The 19,793-nt window shown below is 37.3% G+C and overlaps 1 protein-coding gene across 4 annotated transcripts; it reads right to left on the bottom strand.

Moving 5' to 3' along the window:
• Positions 1-6,323: 6,323 nt before the first annotated feature.
• LOC131221201 (peroxisomal membrane protein PMP22-like) lies at positions 6,324-19,292 on the bottom strand. 4 transcript variants are annotated; one of them, XM_058216371.1, is made up of 7 exons: positions 19,152-19,292; positions 18,976-19,074; positions 14,351-14,452; positions 13,059-13,134; positions 7,103-7,258; positions 6,805-6,890; positions 6,324-6,675 (listed from the first exon to the last, which is right to left on the bottom strand). In XM_058216371.1, the coding sequence occupies exons 1-7, from the start codon at positions 19,221-19,223 to the stop codon at positions 6,631-6,633; spliced, it is 636 nt and encodes a 211-aa protein (XP_058072354.1). In that variant the 5' UTR covers positions 19,224-19,292; the 3' UTR covers positions 6,324-6,630. The 4 variants fall into 4 exon arrangements, with proteins under 4 accessions (XP_058072354.1, XP_058072355.1, XP_058072352.1 ...); XM_058216372.1 differs by having other exon boundaries at positions 7,188-7,258; XM_058216369.1 differs by having other exon boundaries at positions 18,976-19,049; positions 19,152-19,263.
• Positions 19,293-19,793: the final 501 nt, after the last annotated feature.

Genomic DNA, 19,793 nt, shown 5'->3' with positions numbered 1-19,793 from the left:
AAGACCGAGCCCCAAACTTTTCCGTGCTTATGTTATTTGCGCGTTTTTGACTTAGTTAGGGGTCTTTTAGTAATGTTATGTCTTTATTTGCTTATTATAGGGGTATTTTAGTAATTTTATGTCTTATTTGCTTATTTAAGTGGGCTAAAGCCCTAAACACGAATTTCAACTATTGATTAATGAAAAGCAAACCATTTGGTTGTCTCCTTCCTCTCTTCTCTCTAATGGTGCTTCTTCTCTCCCCTTGATCCTCTTCTTCTAATTTCTTCTTGTGCCCCTCCAACTTCTTCAAGGTAATAATTTTCTTCCTTTTATTTTCCAGTTTTGGCTAATCCTTCTTCGATCAAAATCTTGAGAACCGATCTAAACCCTAAATCCCCAAATTCTCAAATCCCTAATCCGAGAAACTTCTTGGTTCTTCGGACTAGTGATCTTCATTGATCGATTGGGTGTGACTATGCAAGATCGGGAGGTCTCATCCCTCGCCGGATCCAATCTAAGTAGTAATTGAATTCCACAATCCATGGTTGTAGTGATGGCCCGCTCCATTGCATGTTTCCTTTATGATTTTCTCAGTTATGATGATTACTGTTAGAATTTTAGATCATTTATTCCTTTTATTTTCGCTGTTTAATTATCTCCATGAGCATGCATCATAATTAGGGCTGTCCTGCGTCAACCATCCATTAAATCATATCTATCATTTCAACCAACAACTCAAAATCATCATTATCATGTTACCATACATGTATCATCATCTCACCTATCACAAAGTACGTCCTACCTAGCGTGAATTTCATAGTATACTTAAACTACATGCAAGGCATGGGGTCGTATAGGTCAAGTGTGAGTCCCACTTGGTGAACTAATAGGCCAACCTAAGGGCATAAATGTCCAACCACAACGCTTTCAATAGTGTGAATCTAATTCAACAACTAAGTGGGCTCCACACATTCCACCAACTAGAAACAACGCACAATCTCAAACATAAAGGATAACATGCTAACATCTTTCATGTCATATATCATATTGGGCCTACTAGCCACATATACAACAAACCAAGAAAAAGTCTAATTATACAGTTTATGCATTATAAAATAGGTCTCTCTAAGCGTAGTCTACTTGACTAGAGGTAGCATACAAGACACGCTACCCAGTAGGCAATGGGTCTGCCCAACGGCCTCAATGAAGGTTACCTTTGTGGGTTTCTCATTCCTCAACGATTTCTCCTAGTGTTGGGCCTGCTTGGGCCTTAGGGTTACATCATTTAGATGAGCCCAAGGCTACCTATGTCTTAATAGAACATTTAGACAACAAGATCTATCCACTAAATATTTTACAAGTTATGCAACACCCATTTAGAAAACATGTTAGGTGGACCTCATTACAAGAAAGGTAAGGCCCATACAAGACGGCCTAACTAGATGGCCCACATAAGGTTTTTAAGCCCAACAATATCTGAGAGTTATTTTTAAGAGTTTAGATGCTACATTAAATGCTTTTGGGATGGTGGTAGACCCCAACGACGTGGCCCCACATAAATTTTACATCAAACGAATTTTTGTTACAATGTTGATTCTGTGTCATTTTAGAGTCAGATTCATGATCATGTGGGGCCTACATATGGTAAAAGAAAATAACCACCTGGTAGCTCTATGTATGGGCTTTACAAATTATAAGGCAGGCCTTATTGGTTGGGTGAGTACAATTTACAGTGATGGCCCAAACATATGTACTTGGAGAAACCGTGCAGGAAATATAGTGAAGAATGAGTTTTGGCCCAATTTTAAGTACATCCCATGATCACAAGGGACCACATTTCAGTGTGCCGTCAGGTGCCCTTGGTTGTACTATATATGCACTTCAAAAATTATAAGTTGGGACCAACTGGTTGTGCACACGTAATATTTGGTATAGGGCCAAACATATGCACTTTGATTTTCTGCACAATTTTTCTGCACAACCATGCCTGACCACATTTTGGGATCTACTCCCTGATCATGTGAGATCTGATTTGGCCCAATTAAAATATTATTTATCTATTCATTAGTGTAGGTTAAAGGTTCCAAGTGGTGGCCTACTCAAACCTCTAGCGTGTGGTCCACTAAAGAGGCCCAAAGTTGGTACAAAACATAAATAATCAGACAGTTTTCAGAAATGGAGTCTATCACAACTTAGGGCCTAATTTCCAAACACTTAGGGATCATTCCTGACAAAAAGGTGGGATATCCCAGCTTACTTATATAAGGATTAAACATCCCCCAAAGTAGGACCCTTAACTACAGAATATGGGGCCCACTACAAGGTGTTAAAGAGGACTATATGCAATACAGTTAAGTACTTGTAAGTTCTCAGCAAACAGAAAGTGTAAAGGGAATGAAATAGATTCAATGGAAAGTGGGGCCCACATACTAGCAAATCATAGATAAGAGACACACAAAAATATACATGGGTTCCCAGATTGGATGAACTAATAAAATGCATAAATCACAAGTGATCCCACACCCAAGTGGGTCAATGAGAGGATAATTGTTATGTATAACATAGATCCAACATATTCATCAAGTAGCACATGAAATATATAATGATGAAATCTCTATGATCAAATTATCTATTGGAAGATCTGATCCAATGGATGGTTTGGGAACAAGTTATTCATGCCGTTTATAGGTTTCCAACCATACATAGCCGTGGATCCATCTGAACCACACATAGAAATTCAAGATTTGTCCTTACAGAAGTATCTATCGATCTAAAATTTTCTAAATTTATCATGAAAGAATCTGACCATAGGGACTATACATATGATTATTAACTATCTCAAGTAAGTTAAGAGCAAATATCAAATACATCTGACCGTTGGAATCACGAATATGGCCCAAACAAGAATGGTCATAATAAGCTCCCCAATATATCTTTCGTATAAGGCCCAGATCTCGGCCGTCCGAACTCCAATTGAGACTTATTATAAAACGTTGAAAAGCCAGTTCGATTTTCTACGAATCCAACGGAACATATATTTTTAATACATTCATTAAAAGAGTTAAAAATGGGTCCATTTAGGCAAATCGGAATCCTACATGTGTTACTGGACAACAGTCAAGCAAACTTGATTTTACAGATGATTGGACCGTTGGATGGCTACGAAATTTGGTCCAGAGTTAGTTCATATTGTGATTCATAATATCACCAAGTTTCAACTCCGATCTTAGCATAGTTGATTTTATATGATTTTTAGAACTTGTTGTCCAGAAACAAAAACAAGATTACAAATAAAGGGTGTGGACATGATGATGTCCATCATGGTGGACCATACTGACGTGGGCCACCTTGCTGACCACCATAGTCATAAATACATGCACACAAGAACTCCAAACCAGTGGAGCCCACACATATCAAGAAAATAAAAGGAAGAAGAAAGAGGAGGATGAAGAGGATGGGATGAGAGGTGTAGACTCACTTCAATGGATGGATGGTTGGATGATGATGTGTGATCCACTCCCTCTTGATCAATGATGGGCCACACCTTGGCCTTATACTCTCTCACTCTCTCTTAAAATCTCAGAATTTTTCTAAGTATAGGAAAACAATAAGTGTAAGAGAGCTCCTACTCTTATATAGAGAATTAGGGTTTGAGGTGGCAAAATGATGTGGCAAGTTCATGAGATTTCATTGGTGCTAAAAGTGAGGTGGAATGTGATGTATGGTATGGGTAGTGGATGGATGAGATGGATGGTGCTAAGCATGCATTGGTCAAGGTGGAAGAAATCTAGACATACATTGGCTAATGGATAGATAAGGGTTATGGGTTAAGTAATGCATGATGGATGATGAAGTGGAGTGTTGCAATTAGTTTTTTGAAGTGACGTGGCACAAATCAAGACATGCATTGGATGCATGTATAGGATGAGGTGGACATGGGTCATGATTAATTTCTAAGGCATAGGGAGAGAGCTAATGATATGTTTTGGGAGAGAATCCAATTTTGTCTTATAGTGCTTGTCTTATATTTGCTAACTTCTTATTTTGTCATGTAGCAATTGTCATATTTGTTGGTAATTTCTATGTTCTAAAAGTAAGCTTTAGGCCCACATGAGCTCAGGTCCAATGGGCCTAGCATAATAAATGTTGCTTATGTTACTGGATACATAATTTGGGTCATACATTCAATGGGTCATATCTAACTAACAGAGCGTCGGATTGACACACGGTTTTCACTATTGCGACTGCAACGACGACGTGGTCCACATGATAGAGGTCTCAAGGTCATCCAAAACAAATAACTTTGGTGAGTTTTCTAGTTGCACTAGGGTGTAGTGTATGGTCTATCAACGGTGCGAGTTGGGACACGTGTGCACACGAGCGATATTGCAAAAGACCGATATCCCATACCAAATCGTCTCTCAAGTCCCAAATTCACTATCTCATCAATTTTTAATGTAAGTGTATATGCATCAAACATCTTAAATACATCTTTAAAAACTAGTTCATATCTAATATCCAGGTCTTATACTCATAAAACTCTGCTTATAATGTCAATTTGTAGAACTCCTCAATGTATGCATTTATTGATTTGTTTCCTTAATGTGGATCATGACAACTTTAATAGAAGTCACAGGCATAAGTCACAGGTAAGAATTTTATTTTTTACTTCTTTTTTCATATTTTTCCAAGAATTTACATTTTCCTTACTTTGAGAGATTCATTCAACTTGGAGACGTCCCACCATGTTAACGCATGACCAAAAAACTTCATAGTTGCTTAGCCTTCTGATTGTCCATGATTTTCTTGTACTCGAAAATCTTTCCTAACTCGGTTAGCCAATCAATGAAGTCATCAACATGCAATTGACCATGGAATTTTGGAATCTCTACTTTAATTCCAAACTATCACGTTTCAACAATCGAAGGATTTGATCATTTGTATCTTTACAAGCTGAAGCCACTAGTTGTTGGTTAGACCTTCGTGGGGACCTTGCCCCTACGTGTCAACATGCTCCAGCTTCGTTCTCCAAATTCTCCTATACTCGATATCTCCCACTTGATTAGTGAGATTGTCTACCATGTACATGAGTTGATCTACTCACTCTATAAATGCATCAATCAATTAGGTTACTTATGCAAATTCTTCTTGTGTCACCTCCTTTGAAGCAATTAGGAAATGATGTAAAGTCGAAAATCCCCTAATAATCACCAACTCTAATACCAAAATGGTGCAACTTGGTTATCAAAAATCTCAACACCGGAACACCCACAAAATTTTTTGACTAAAGAGGGAGAAATAACTTTTTTTTGATATCAAACTTCTTTTTGTTACTCTACTTATGAAAATTCACGACTAAAAAAAATAAAAAATTGGAATACCTACCTCCTACACACCTCCCATTTTATAGACCTTACATGAATTTTTAATGAAAATCTCATAAATATTTGATTGATTTCTAATCAATCTCAATCTAATCTTATTTCAAATCAATCAAATCTACCTAAGATTGTAACAAGCCTATAATAGTTAAAGCAAATCTAAGAAATAATCCTCAAAATCTTCAATCATGTAGTCGAATCAGCCAACATATCTTCCACAACTAGTAAATTGCAGTTCCTAATATTTAGGAACCAAGTCTAACAGATTCAACAAACAGTCCAAAATCAGCACATATTGGACCCTAAGGTCGTCCATGGTCCTATATCATATTTTCAATAGATTCTAGGGCCCACATGATAGACAATTAATATGCATGGTCAAATAATTTTCAGTATAATAATTTTGGACCGTCTATTTTCCCATCCATTGATCATATGATTAGAATCACCTTATCAAAGTGATTCGTGAGGGTAACCAAAGGTGGAAAGTAGATGGACTAGATCAACACCTTTTATTGGCCATTGATTAGATGGTTAGGATGAATCTTGTGATCCCAGACAGAGACCATTGATCAGACGGTTAGGATAAATCATTGCATCTAATACCACTTTGACTCTAGGAAAATAACAAACCAAATAGCATTTTGTATTTAGACCTTCCAAACACATACAAATCAAAATGCAATTTGTGAGGCGCTAGCAAAACAGGCAAAGTTCAGCAGCTCGCAATTGAAAGTCAATTGCAAAGTTGATAAATACTATTTTAAACTTAAATAGTATCTGGTGAAATGGTGTATCCCAACGCCACCTTCACAATCCTCTCGTAAGCTTCTAGCAAATGATCTACTAGAGGAACAAGGATCCAGATATCAAGATATGTGTTCTGTTCTATCCCAGCGTGCCCACCATCCCTCACAGGCGTGCATGGCAGCTAGACGCCAAAAGGAGGAAAATAACAAATAAAGAAATATATGCAGACGATGTCCTGCAAACAGTGGATTTAAGAAAAATGAATTGTAGATAATTCCAACATGATGAGAGAAGCAAATGCAGTCATTGGAACAAAGCTGATGATGGAGGAGATGTGAAAAGGGGTTGAGTTTGATCCATGTATAATACAGGATACAGAAATATATCTCAGACCTGCGGCGCCACACATGCGTAATTGAAACAAGAAGCCATTCAACCTCAGCAGCAGCAGCAGCAGCAGCAGCAGCAGCACCAAAAAGGATGTGCCATTTGATTCCTTGTCGAATCCACCTAACCCTTAGTTAAGGCCAGAGACCTCGCGCGAAGATTCAGAAATACACCCCTGAATACAATACAAATTTACCCACCTCATTTTTCCCTATGAACCTCAAGTAAGCACTACAAAAAGACGCCAATTTAATACTCCAGAAAAGAAAAAAGACAAAAAGCTTAATGGACGATAAGTGAATACCAGCAACAAGCAACAAAGCTGTGGAAAATAACACGCAACTGCAGTGGCATATATTGATGATTGACCCACCCCACAATCGGCCAGAACTGTACATTTGTTCATACTGATCAGATTGGAATAGGGGTTTCTGGTGCATTTGGATGCACAACCGAATTTAATTGCAAACATTCATACTGATAAGATTTAATTGACGAAAACATTAATCAAGTATCCTAGTACTCATAATGACCAAGTAGCCATAACATTTGTTTCAAGTCCAACTAGAAAGTTAACATAATTGCAATTTAGAGCCCACAACCTGAATATGAAGACAATTCAGTTTGATAGTGCATCCAAACACACCATGTACCTACAATAGCATAACATAAAGACAAGATAAATACCATCCATGATGTCAACTGAACTGAGAGATAATCCTTCTTGATTTTATACTTAACCTGTGGCCACGGTCTTCCTGCACCACCCAAAAACCAAAGTGGGAGTTCTATTTCAAAAAGGAAAGAAGTGAACATGAAATTTTCAACAGCACTTCTTGAAGTGTTTAACTGTAAGAAACTGAATAAGCTTATGTATGCAAATTTGTGGTTGAAGATGAATACAATATGGAGACTCAAGTCCATTTGAGGGCCACTTCCCTGTTAAGTATACTGGAAGATGTCATTCAAATATCGGCAATTTACTACTTCCTGAACTGAATTATAGAGATTCAATTTGAATTTTTGCATCCAAATGAGCCTTCTAGTTTTATTGGATGTTTATATTCTCAGTGGTCGATAAAACTGAATTCTACCACCAAAGTGAACTTTAAGACACAATCCAATGGATATTGTAGACATTGTGAAATATTTTTGTCTTCACTCAAAGGCAACGATTTAGGACTAGTTGTTTAGATATGGCTGTGAATACCATAAAGATGCAGCTTTGGCACTTGTGATATGAGCGGCTTATGAAATTTAGGATGTGTGATGTAGTACCGATGCATGAACCAAATAACATGTGAGATCCAGTAGTAGAATTAAGATATTTAACAAAAAAAAAAAAACCACAAACATTGCCATAATCATCACAAATATCATGAAAACCAAAGGAACATCATGCATAATCCTAGCCTAAGTCACCAACATCGTCACACAAGAACATTAAATAAAAGAAAACTATGATGTAATGGATGTAAGGACATCCAATTAGCATAAGGAATATTCTATTTCCAAGTAGAAGGCCTAATAACCTAAAGTAAAATTAGAGTTTTAGAAAATTGGAAAAATCTAGGAAAGTTAGGGATTTCTAAATTTAGGGTTAGAGTTTTTGGCAGAAAGGAAATGGGGTTTTGATTTAAGGGTGAAAGGAAGACAAAAAGAACAAGGTATGGCCATACGGCCAATCCGGAAGGTTCACACGTGTGGCATGCAATAGATGGGTTAGGTCTCTTGGGGTTTGGGATTATAGATAGGTAAACGAAAGATGGGTTTAGGAGAAGATGAAACCTTAGGATGGGAGAATCGAAGAACTTAAAGAAAATACATTAATGGATGGGAAAAGAGATGATGATATGAAGATAGATGGAGACGTCGTACCTCCGTTGATGAAGATTAGCCTTACATTAATCTCCCTTTCAAATCACATGAAAGTATCTTCAAATTTTAAGAAGATGGAAGAAGAAGAAGAAGAATGTAAGAGTTTTTCTTTTCTTTTCTTTTTTTTATTCACCAAATCCAATGAGGGAGAGGGTCACACACACACCCTTTTTTATAGCTCCAAGAAAGTTCAAAAATTATAATAAACACCTCATTTTGTGAATTTTGACGAAAATAGCCCTAGTCTTAACTAAAATCAACTAAAAACCCTCATAATGGGGTCCAAACATAACGTGAACAAAGCTAAATGTTATAATCTAATAAAATCTAAGAAAAACTAGTGTGGACGATCCACGATCAATGGCCCGATCGTCACATCCCTTCAATCCAACGGTCTGGATCACTCTATAAAGCAGCCCATATGCATCTTCCCAGTGTGGGGTCTTCCAGATGCTCGCACATGCACATGGGGTCTTCAGCACGATCACGGGTACTTGCATAGCCATAGGGAAATCGGTGTGGCCCACCTCCTCATCTGATACGTATGCAAGAGTGTACGTGACGTGATGTCCTCATCAATGTGTCACTCACTCTCCTACACAACCATGCTCTACAAAAACACCAAACTGCCCCAAACATTTGCTATTGATGGAAAGCCCACCCATCCATGGTGTGTCATAAAGGCCGTTATGTAAAGGTAACAGTGGCAACCGTTACACGTTACGGGGTTGATTATGGGCCATAACAACCCCGTGATGGTCAATTATGGGGCAGATACAAGTTTTTCGATTATTTTTTTTTCAATGTTACGGGGCAAATACAATATTTTGGATTTTTTCTTTCAACAAAAAAGGAGACCGTAACAGCCGTTACAACCTGTATCGTAAAGGTAACGGCGGTGGCCATTATGTCATTCAAGCTATTCCACTCGTGCAATCATCATACAGGAAACCTTGCACCCATCACTATATAGGCATACTGAGGAATGCGATACTCATGTTATTCAAGCTATTCCACTCATGCAATCATCATACGGGAAACACTTTGCTACACTGGACTTACCTTAGGGATGCACTACCATCACTACCCTTTGTCAGTATAAAATGCTCAGCCTGAGTGTTTGCGCATTATTCTCGGGTTTTCTGTTTATGGGATTCCTCACTATGGATGACCCATGCACCCAAAGTTCTCCCAAATGGAAAATTTCTGAACTTCAATTGGTTACCAGGAAATAGACAGCAATGAAGAAATACAGCAACAGCCCACATCCAACCAAGCAAAGATCAATTATTGGATGCCTAGGATATTCCATTCTGAGGAAGCTTTAGTGCATGGGCCATCCATGGTGAGACCCATCACATGAATGTTAGGAACCATGCGCCCACTGGTACAACTGGAAATCTAAGCATATCATACAAACTGTTGGCACAAGCATTGTACGTTACCTTGCAGTTGTAACAATAGGGCCTTAAAATATCCATCTTCCACCATCAAACAAGAACACTACCTATAATGGCGACTTCAAGGAGTCAACCAGCAGCCAGAAAGCTAAATTAGCCAGACATGGCAAACAAGCATGGATCATGTGACAATATGTATTGAAAAAATTTGCACATACCCAACAAGTAACAACAAAGCCATTACTACTTGCGATGATATGTTGCCTTCTTTAAATGGGTCCATGATGCTTCCTTGGTGCAGTCAATTTTGCTGGATGTTCACAATGCTTTCCAACTTCTGAAAAGTTGTTCAGAACAATAACGCAGAGCATGCATTTCATATTTAAAATGTTTTCTGGAAAATGGGACAACAGACTAACAGATATCCCATTCCCATTTCTAATTCAGCTGTCTCTATCGATTCTAAAGCCATAGATAGGATGAACACAGATCTATTTTGCTGAAATTCCCTGACTATAATGCAATTCATCATTTTATCACCATCAAAATTTGGCAACCAGTTTTTTAAAATTCTAGAAATTCTTCATTTAAAAAAAAAAAAAAAAAGGTTCTCAAGAATCCAAATCTATCATAGCTTCATCATTTTCTGGACGATCAAAGAAGAAATTTGTACTTTTACGTGCAACCAACCATAGAATTTAGTGATGCCCAATAAATAAAATATCAAGGATATGATCAATGTTCGAAGTATCGGTATCGCTACAAGTTTCGCTGGCTAGGGATACAAAAATAATATCCATATCGCCGATAATATCGTTGATAATCATAAATGCGGGGAAACATGGGAAAAACGATGGAATTTTCAGCGAAACTTCGGGAGATGTTAAAATGTACATATTTGCATATTTAGAAATATAAAAAAATAATAATAATAAATAAAAATAAATAAAATGCATACATAACAAGTTTCCATTTAATGTGGCTTTAAAAGCATGTGTTATTGTAATAAATCAGTCAAACCATTGCATCCAGCCTATTTAACCATCCAACCCTTCATCCAAACATCTATCGATATTGCAAAATATCAACAACACATGATATTTCACCAAGAAATCATCAACAATTGGAAAGGAAACAAAAGATTGTGGTCTCAATATCGCGCATGTTGCGATATCGATAATATCGAGATATTATTAATATTATCATTTATCAATGACAAATTAAACACTACATACAACAATGTCCCTATGAAAAGAAAATTGAAATACAAATCTAATAAACAAAATTCTTATCATATCAATACGTTGGCGATACTTAGCAATACGTTGCTAATATCTAGAATTTCTAATACCAACATTATCAGTATTGCTACCAGTGTTATCGGTATCGCTGAGCTAGAGATAAAGATAATATCGGAGATAATTCGAACACTGGATATGATCCATTAGTCCAACTACACTAGGGCCTACCATCAAGGTATTCTGTATTTGTTATGCTACGGCCGTAACGCCCGATATGTATCAGTAACGGCCGATATGTATCAGTAGCAGCCATGACCGTTACGCGATAAAAGGATGAAACGGGATAAGTTGGTTTTTTGGGACCGTAACAGCCGTTACAGGCATAAAACGGCCACTTTTTTCTACATATTCTCGTTTTTCTCTTCATTTTTTCATTTTTCTCATTTTAAAAACTTTCATAAATCATTCTGCAACAGATTTTGACCACCCTTGCTACAGTTTTTAGGATTAAACAGTAGAAGCGATTTGGGTGAATCAAAGCTCCGAGGGCCGTTTTTTCAAAAATAACAAAAAATAAAGTATTTATGAAATTTTTTCTGATTTCTAGTTCTAATGCTTGATTGGGATGCATAAACATTAGAGATACATAACCATGTTCATAAATTCACCAAACAGCCCGATATAGCACTCTCACCAAAGAGTGGGCCATTACACTATCATAAACATGTTCAAAATTTATTTTTATTTTTAAAAAAAAAATGAATACATATTTGGAATATTTATTTTATTTTGGATATTTTTCCAAAATTTTCAGCAAAAAAAAAAAAAAGAATCAACCATTACGGGGAAGGCGTAACAGACTGTATCGACCGTTACGATCGATACCCGTATCGGTAACAGTGGTGACCATTACAGCCATCACTATCAACATGGAATCCCTTGCCTGAACATCTAAGATTTAACTACACAAGCCACATGTATACAGTGGCAATGTGTATGTTTCCTAATGGCCATACCATGCCAATGAATCAAATTATAAAACAGTTTCAAATGGTGGTGAATTACCACCATAATCCAACCCTTCCTGAAAGGGGGTTAAGGAATAACCCTTGTCTGATCGCATTGCAGTCCATATCAACCCCCTGAAAGCAAAAGCACCATTGAGCCACATTTTTATGCAGCCTGTGCCTATGTTGTATTGTGTCAGCACTGGTACTTGGGGCATTTTGACAAAACCATTATTGAAGCTTTGGGAAAGAAATCTTCCCCATGGTTTATCTATTGCCTTCTTTAAATAGGTACATGCTGCTTCCTGGGCGCTTCGCTTTTGCTCGACTTTTCACAGCACTTTACAACTTCTGAAACATTCAGAACAATAACACATAGCAAGTGCTTCATCTTTAAATGTTCTCTGGAAAACAGGACAGCATAAACCAACACATGCACATTTCTAATTCATCCACCTGCATGGATTCTACTGTCACTGAGCTTAGTTCTATTTGCCGAAATTACTTGACTATAAGACATAGGAAGATTCCTTTTCCAATCATCATGTTATGTAATTTACTATTTTATAGCAATCAAATTCGGCAAATCAGTAACTTAGTCTTCATAACTGATCATTGTAGATAGGTTTTGAAGAATCCAAATCTATCATTACCTCATCCTTTTCTGGATGATCAAAGACTCAAAGAACAGGTGTTGGACTACTTCTACATGCAACCAACTGTTGAATTTAGGGATTCTCAACCTTTATGCCCAGATCTCAACTTTGTTCAATTGCCCACAAAATTACCCTATTCTAATTACTGTATATAAAGGATAATAAAATTATTTAAAAAAATAAAAATAAATAAAAATAAAAACTAGAGAAAGACAAGCCTTTTTTAGGCTTGATGAACTTGTCAGAAACCAATGAAGTATGCGACAAGGGTGAAGATAAGGGTAGGAGTATCATGTAAAAATATTTTCAGATCGCAAAGCACACAAAAATTTGATCCTTTATGTTGCCATTGAGTGGAATTGAATTGAGTACTTACCCTCAACAATCAAGCCATAGTAGATCAAGAAAAAAAGATTGTTCCAAGGGGAAGAAGTCAACTGTTCGAGCAATACCTGAGAAACAAAAATATCAGCAAATCTAAACTTTGACTTGATCAGTTGAATGATAAGTAATAATTACCATGAAATAATTAAGTTTTCTTGTGCCTTTGACTTTTACTCGCTGCAAGATTATCTTCTTTTATTAGTCAAACTCTAGTACATGAAATGAAATGAGGAATTGTCAAACACTTGAAAACCATGCAACCTCTGTAGCTTTATTTTCTTTTCTTTTTTTCCTTATCTTTTTCTTTTTCTTGAAAGGTAACAATATCTGAAATGATGCAATTGAGAGAGAAAAATGTTTAAATTCGAGGCAATATGCCAGATCTTGGCGAATATAAATTAATGTCTCCAAGGTTTTGGACTTCCTGTCTTGGCCCAGTCAACAATATACCACGAAATGCATTCGATTGTAAGCAAAGGAGGCTCATGACACAGGCAAAACACACATTGAGTTCCCTCGCATGAGGTAATACAAAGCCACTCGAGGTGTCAAAGTGACACAATTGTACTGCCATCGGACCAAAAATGGCAAGGATAGCAAGGAGCACACAATATATACTTATCAAACACTACTAACATACCAACACAATCATGTCCAACACTACACTTTAGCCTGTGGTTACCTGGATGAATTGTTGCTACAGTATGGGTACATGGTAAGTTACTTCCTCCAGTATGTACGATGGGGATAGGATCATGTCGGTCTCTCCATTACATACACTTAGTGTGTGCAATATATTTTTATACGCAAATTGATATCATGATTTATACATGAAGCAATGATTGTTAGTATTACAGAACCCACATGCATTATATTCTTGATATTGCATAAATTGGAGTATAAATCTCTACATTCTAGATAAAAATTTACTAAAAAACTTAATCAACAGTTAAAAAGTATAGAAACAAAGTTTGTGGTTGGTGAAAATAGCGATCTAGATCCCAAATGACCCATAATACAGATCATGTGATTCAGAATGGAAAATGTAGGGACGTAACATTACCTTAACCTATATGTCCATGTCACCCAAAAGGAGAATCTACTAATAGATAGGGACTAGAGTATGCAATGCAGCACAACTTCGTGAAGTACAATAAAACATTGCCATTAATCAAAGAGATAAGGAAAGATGTAGGCATGTAGCTAGGTATGATTCAAATACAAAACATCAACAAGGGTTGAAATGCAATGGATGTTGAGGTCTAATGATATTTACTACAGTACCTTCTTAGCCACTGTTTTACTATCCTTCTTCCCCTTGAAAATCATATCCATCAATTTATGCAGGAAGTGCCCAAAAGGTCCTCCGTATGCAAAGCCAAAAACCTGAATTTCATCAGGTGAGAATATGGGATCAGAACTATAGATATAAATGTAGACACAAGTTTGCATGCATACCTGAACCGTTTGACACACCTGATTTCATTAGGTAAGAATATGGGAGACGAAGTAAGGATATAATTGAAGTTACAAGTTTGCATGCATGCCAGTACCTTTTAGATGCACGCACACGTGCACCAAATGTGTTACCCACCAAATGCAAGGCCGGGTCAACCTTGTGGACAACTTGGATGTTGAACCCATGATATGATGGAAATTTTTTGCTAGTTGGATGGTAAACTCTTACCCCCCAGCCACTGACTCAAAGTCGGACCAATTTGGGGCCAGTTGCCCCATTTCTATGTGCAATTAGGAGGTCCATATCGGACCTGCACCTGAAACCGTACAACTCAAATGATATTGAGTCGTATGTGACAGTATTTTGAACCATGGTAAGGACAACAAACTTTAGCAAAGGTCGCCTGCAGCGCATGTAGCAACAGTGCATGGAACAAGTTCATGGTACACTACTTACTCCAACATGTGCTATGCTAGAGGTAGTGATCATGCAGTCACTTCATACATGATACAAATAACGAGTATATGCAACATACTTTTACATAAGAATTGGCGTTGTAATTTATACGTGAAATGGTGAATGTTATTATTAGAGATCCCACATGCATAGTAGCATGTTATATACATACATCACAGCATAGAGTGATAATTTCAGGTCGGTGAAAATAGCAGTCTAGATCGCAAATGACCCATAATTCATATCATGCAATCCGGAATGGAAAATGCAAGGTGGTTAACATTAATGACTGTGGATGTGGGTTGTACGATTGTACGGTCTACCTAGATGAATGTAATAAGGGGCTATGCAATTGTACGGCTGACCTAATCTCGAGTTTTGTCTGTTTGTCCCTTTATTTAGTATATTAGGAGCACTTAATATACACATGTCATATTGTAAGTGAGTGGTATTTTGGATTTTTTATTTTTTTGGCTTCATATAAAAAGGAAGAGAAAAGGAGCATGTAGCTATAGTTTACTCTCTCTCAATTCTCTTTTTCCCATCTCTTTTTCTTTCTTTTCTATTTTCTTTAACTTTTATATAATTCTACATGGCATCAGAATGGAGTTCATTCTAATTTACACTACTTATCTTATATCTTATAAATTCTTCTTTCCCTTTTCTTCATGCTCTTCTTTTCCATTTCTTCTTGTGCTGAAGGTTTTCTAAGAAACCTAAGGTTTCTTCTTCTTCTTTTTTCTTTCTTTTTTCTTTTTTGGTACGTTGGGCCTTTGTAATGGTCTACATGTGAGAGGGTGAATATTGTCTTCATAATCATCACCCTTCTTGTGTTCATTAGGTACATGTGGGCTGATTTTTTTTTTGTCAAGTGTGTTATGCACATTGTGTGAAGCATGCAATTGAACATTTTTTTATATTTGGAAGAGTCAGCCCTTATTCATATAAGCATTGTAGTTTCTCTTCAATTTCTTCTAATGGAGACGATGTGTGATCAAAGATCTAGGCTCCTAAATCCATCTGATTTTATAGGAGTTCAAATAGCCCCAATAAAACTAAATAGAGAAAATTTTCCCCAGTGTCTAAGTCGATCCAAGTGTTTTTTGACAACTAAAGGCAACTTAAAATATCTTATGCGAAGAAATCAGATAAAAGTGATAATAAGATAAAAGTGGGTGATGGAAGCAACTGCAGAATTATAGGTCAAGGTACTGTTCAACTCTCCAATCTTCCTCTCTTTGAGAATGTATTAAAGTTGCTTTTGAAAAAAAAAAATCAGATAAAAGTCATAATAAGTACGATTGATGAATCCAAGAAAATGTTCAGATCATGGCATGGTTGTGGAACAATATGGAAATGTCTATTAGTGGAAATTTGATGTTTCTAGATACTGCAAAGGAAGTATAGGATGCATTACAAGAGATGTACTCATTTAATAAAAACATCTCTCGTACATATCAATTCTTTAAAGAGATTTTTGCATTCTAATAAGGGGATAAGTCCTTTGGTGATTATTATTTGAAACTTAAAAGGAATTCAGGAGGAGTTGAATGTCAATCAGCCACTTACTAGTGATCTAGAGAAAGAAAATCAGTAAAGTGAGGAGTTTCATGCAGCTAAATTCCTATCTTGCTTAAAACCAGAATATGTGCCAGTGCATGCGCAGATCTTGGGTGGTAACGATGTCCCATCTCTAAATGAAGTTTATGCTCGACTTCGGTGTTTATATGAGTGGAATCAGTAATAACTTTACTCTGGCATCATTTGCTGGACGAGGCAAAGGTGGTGGTTGTGGTAACCAAGGTAATCAAGGAAATAGCCAAGTTAATCAAGATAGTCATAGTAATGCGGGGAGAGGTTGTGGACCGAAGAAGTGTACTCACCGTGGGCTTACAAATCACAATATTGAGAACTGTTAAGATATCCATAAGAAGCCAGCTTAGGCAAATCTAGCATCTCATTCTTATTCTAAAGAGAGCAGTGGGTCCCGTTCTGTTGGTTCTACTCCTACTACTCACCAGCCAAGTACATCTAGTATCATAGCCACACTTACCAAAGGTTAGTATTCTAAGTTGTTGAAGAATCAGCCTATATCCGCTGTTACTCACACTTCTACAGCCCCATTTGTTAACTCAGGCATGACTCATTTGGGATCCAAGTCCTCCACTCCATGGGTTATTGACTCCAAGTACTCTGACCATATGAAAAGTGAATCCAGTACCTTTTTCTCTATTAATAAGTAATTGTCGAGTTCATCGGTCACTTGGCAGACGGTACTCAATCCAATGTGTATGGAATGGGTACCGTTCATCTAAGTTCGTTCCTCTCTTTCATTCTCATCCATCCTCTATGTACCTAAATTTCATTTTAGCCTTTGTTTGCATTTCATTTTTAATTGATATTGATTTTCACAGGCATTTTGCAATGCATTAACAAGATACAGGTAAGGAAGAAAGCACGATATATTAAAAGGCTTTTATTATTAACCTGGGATCGTAATACATTCTAGGTTGTGGTCTGGCACACACCCTTGATTACATTCCATGGGAACAACGCTTGATTCTATGGCAATGACTCAAGAGAATAAGCTAGTCTTGTCTATGTGATGGAGCATTTCCATGGATGAAGTAGCTCCCATAGATGATGCAACTAATACAAGTCGGCTCAAGTGTAGTTCTTCCAATCCAAAGTGTCTAGAGCAATGTACAGATGATCCTTCAGGTAGACTGCAACTGTTTAACCTTGACCCCATAACCCATGTGATAGGATGGTAGCCACCACTATAATATTTTAACGTTGCCTATTTCAATACAGAGCATGTATGAGATTATTAGCCTAAGAGGAGCACCCACGAGGACATGGCGAGAATACTCGTTCAATGCGTCAAACTTCAAGACGCAGAGTGTAAGGTTTTCCTCTCAATCAATGTATCTACCACTTCATTATATCCTACTCTCCCCACACATGCCAATGTGGCACACGTGTATCAGAAGAGTTAGAAATGAGCCATCAAGCAAGGCCCACCATGTATATGCCATGCCCAAAAATCAGGCCAGTCGAAACATCAGGTTGGCCACACATGCAGATGAAGTGGGGCTCAATTTCTTTTAACCATACATTTTCTCATACACTCAATGACACACCTACTAACCAACTGGACTGACTTTTTTTTAATCACAGAACATACATGGTGGGGGCATCTATTGGTCATTTGATTAAATCATTGTTGCTCATTAAGAAAAGAAACTCCTAACGTGCTACATCATCTTCAAGATCCTACTCTCAAGCATAGCCTTTGCATTTCTCTTTATTGCCATGCTAGTATATGTTTCTCTTCCAAAAATCTGCAGAGATGTCGGTTTCAGATTATTATGGATTCCCTTTTAGGAGAAACACCCTTTTTTCTGTACTTGCAGCTTCTGTGAGAAGCAAGTTTCTTTTCTGTCAAAGTATCAAATTATACTATTACAGAGATAGAATACAATGCTCGGCCTGAATTATCAGGGTAGGTATTCATTCACAACTGCATTTGTACAGGCAGGGACCATGTGTAAGTAATCCTGATCTTCAGTTAGTGGATCAAGGTCCTGGATGAGTGCTAGACTGAACAATCATCCATTGTACAATACCAGCCATCAGATAGTATGCTTGTTACATATTGGCCATTGGCTGTATTTTCTTTTTACCTGTCCATTTTATTTTTTTGCATGCCAACTTTCAGATGGATAGGGTCAACCGGTGTGAGAGTTGTTTGCAGCAATGAGAATGGGAAGAACAGTTGCCTGAATGAAGATACCCACAAGAAATTGAAACGGAATTTCATCAGAAAAGTTCAATAAAATAGGATGTAGACCAAAGGACTGGATTATGTATGGAAATATTGGCATACTTGCATATATAGTGATTGGCAAGACAGAGGTAGAATCCTCAAAATTCTAAAAGCTAATCAAAATAATGAGAGAAAGGATGAAAGGGAAATTAATATTGCAAGTACCACTTTGAGAAGAAGGCGTCGGAATTGGATTGTTCGGAAACCAGAAAGTTTTTGAGAAACAGTGTCGCTGATTCCTGCTAACACCCCTGCTGTTATTGCCTGCCAACAAAAATTAATAATAGTAATGGTAATAAGAAGAAGAAGAAATAAAGGTAATCTCAAGTGACAATGAAAACCTTGGTTCTCAAGGGGTGGAGTTGGAGCTGCAGCATGTACTGCTCCCATCCCCTTTTCGCTATTCCTCCCATCCCCACTTCCTACTTCTTTCTTTCTATTCAATCCCACTTCATCAATATATATATATATATATATATATATATATATATATATAAGAGTATAATAAGCAACGATTAGCCGGTTGCAATTTCCCCACCTTATTATTATATACATAAATACCAAGAGCCGCTGTCATTCTGCCGGCTGCACATCTCCTAAATTCTGGCAACTCATCGGCACCATTCAAATTATCCACTTGGGAGATGGGAGCGCACTCATCTAAAAAGGCAGTTAAAAGGAATAGGGATCACATCCAAACCATTAACCGGATGGGCCTCACCGTCAATCTGGGTCACATCGGATTAACAACTTCCATGACTGAAAGAGTTTTAGGTCGGACCCTATGATGTCCGAAAATGAAGGCTCTTCACACGTGGTTCCAATGTCAAATCAAACGACCTGCAAATGATCCTACCTAAAGAATATATTCCCTTTTTATTTTAACGATAAATTTACGACTGTACGACCCATTTATGGCCCATTTAGGAGACTAAGCCCACCTCATTTTCCCTTGCGAGAATACACCCCAGCTGTACGGGCAC

Source organism: Magnolia sinica, chromosome 12, assembly GCF_029962835.1.
Source record: "Magnolia sinica isolate HGM2019 chromosome 12, MsV1, whole genome shotgun sequence".
NCBI classification, from domain to species: domain Eukaryota; kingdom Viridiplantae; phylum Streptophyta; class Magnoliopsida; order Magnoliales; family Magnoliaceae; genus Magnolia; species Magnolia sinica.
This window is presented reverse-complemented; position numbering and strand designations above follow the sequence as displayed.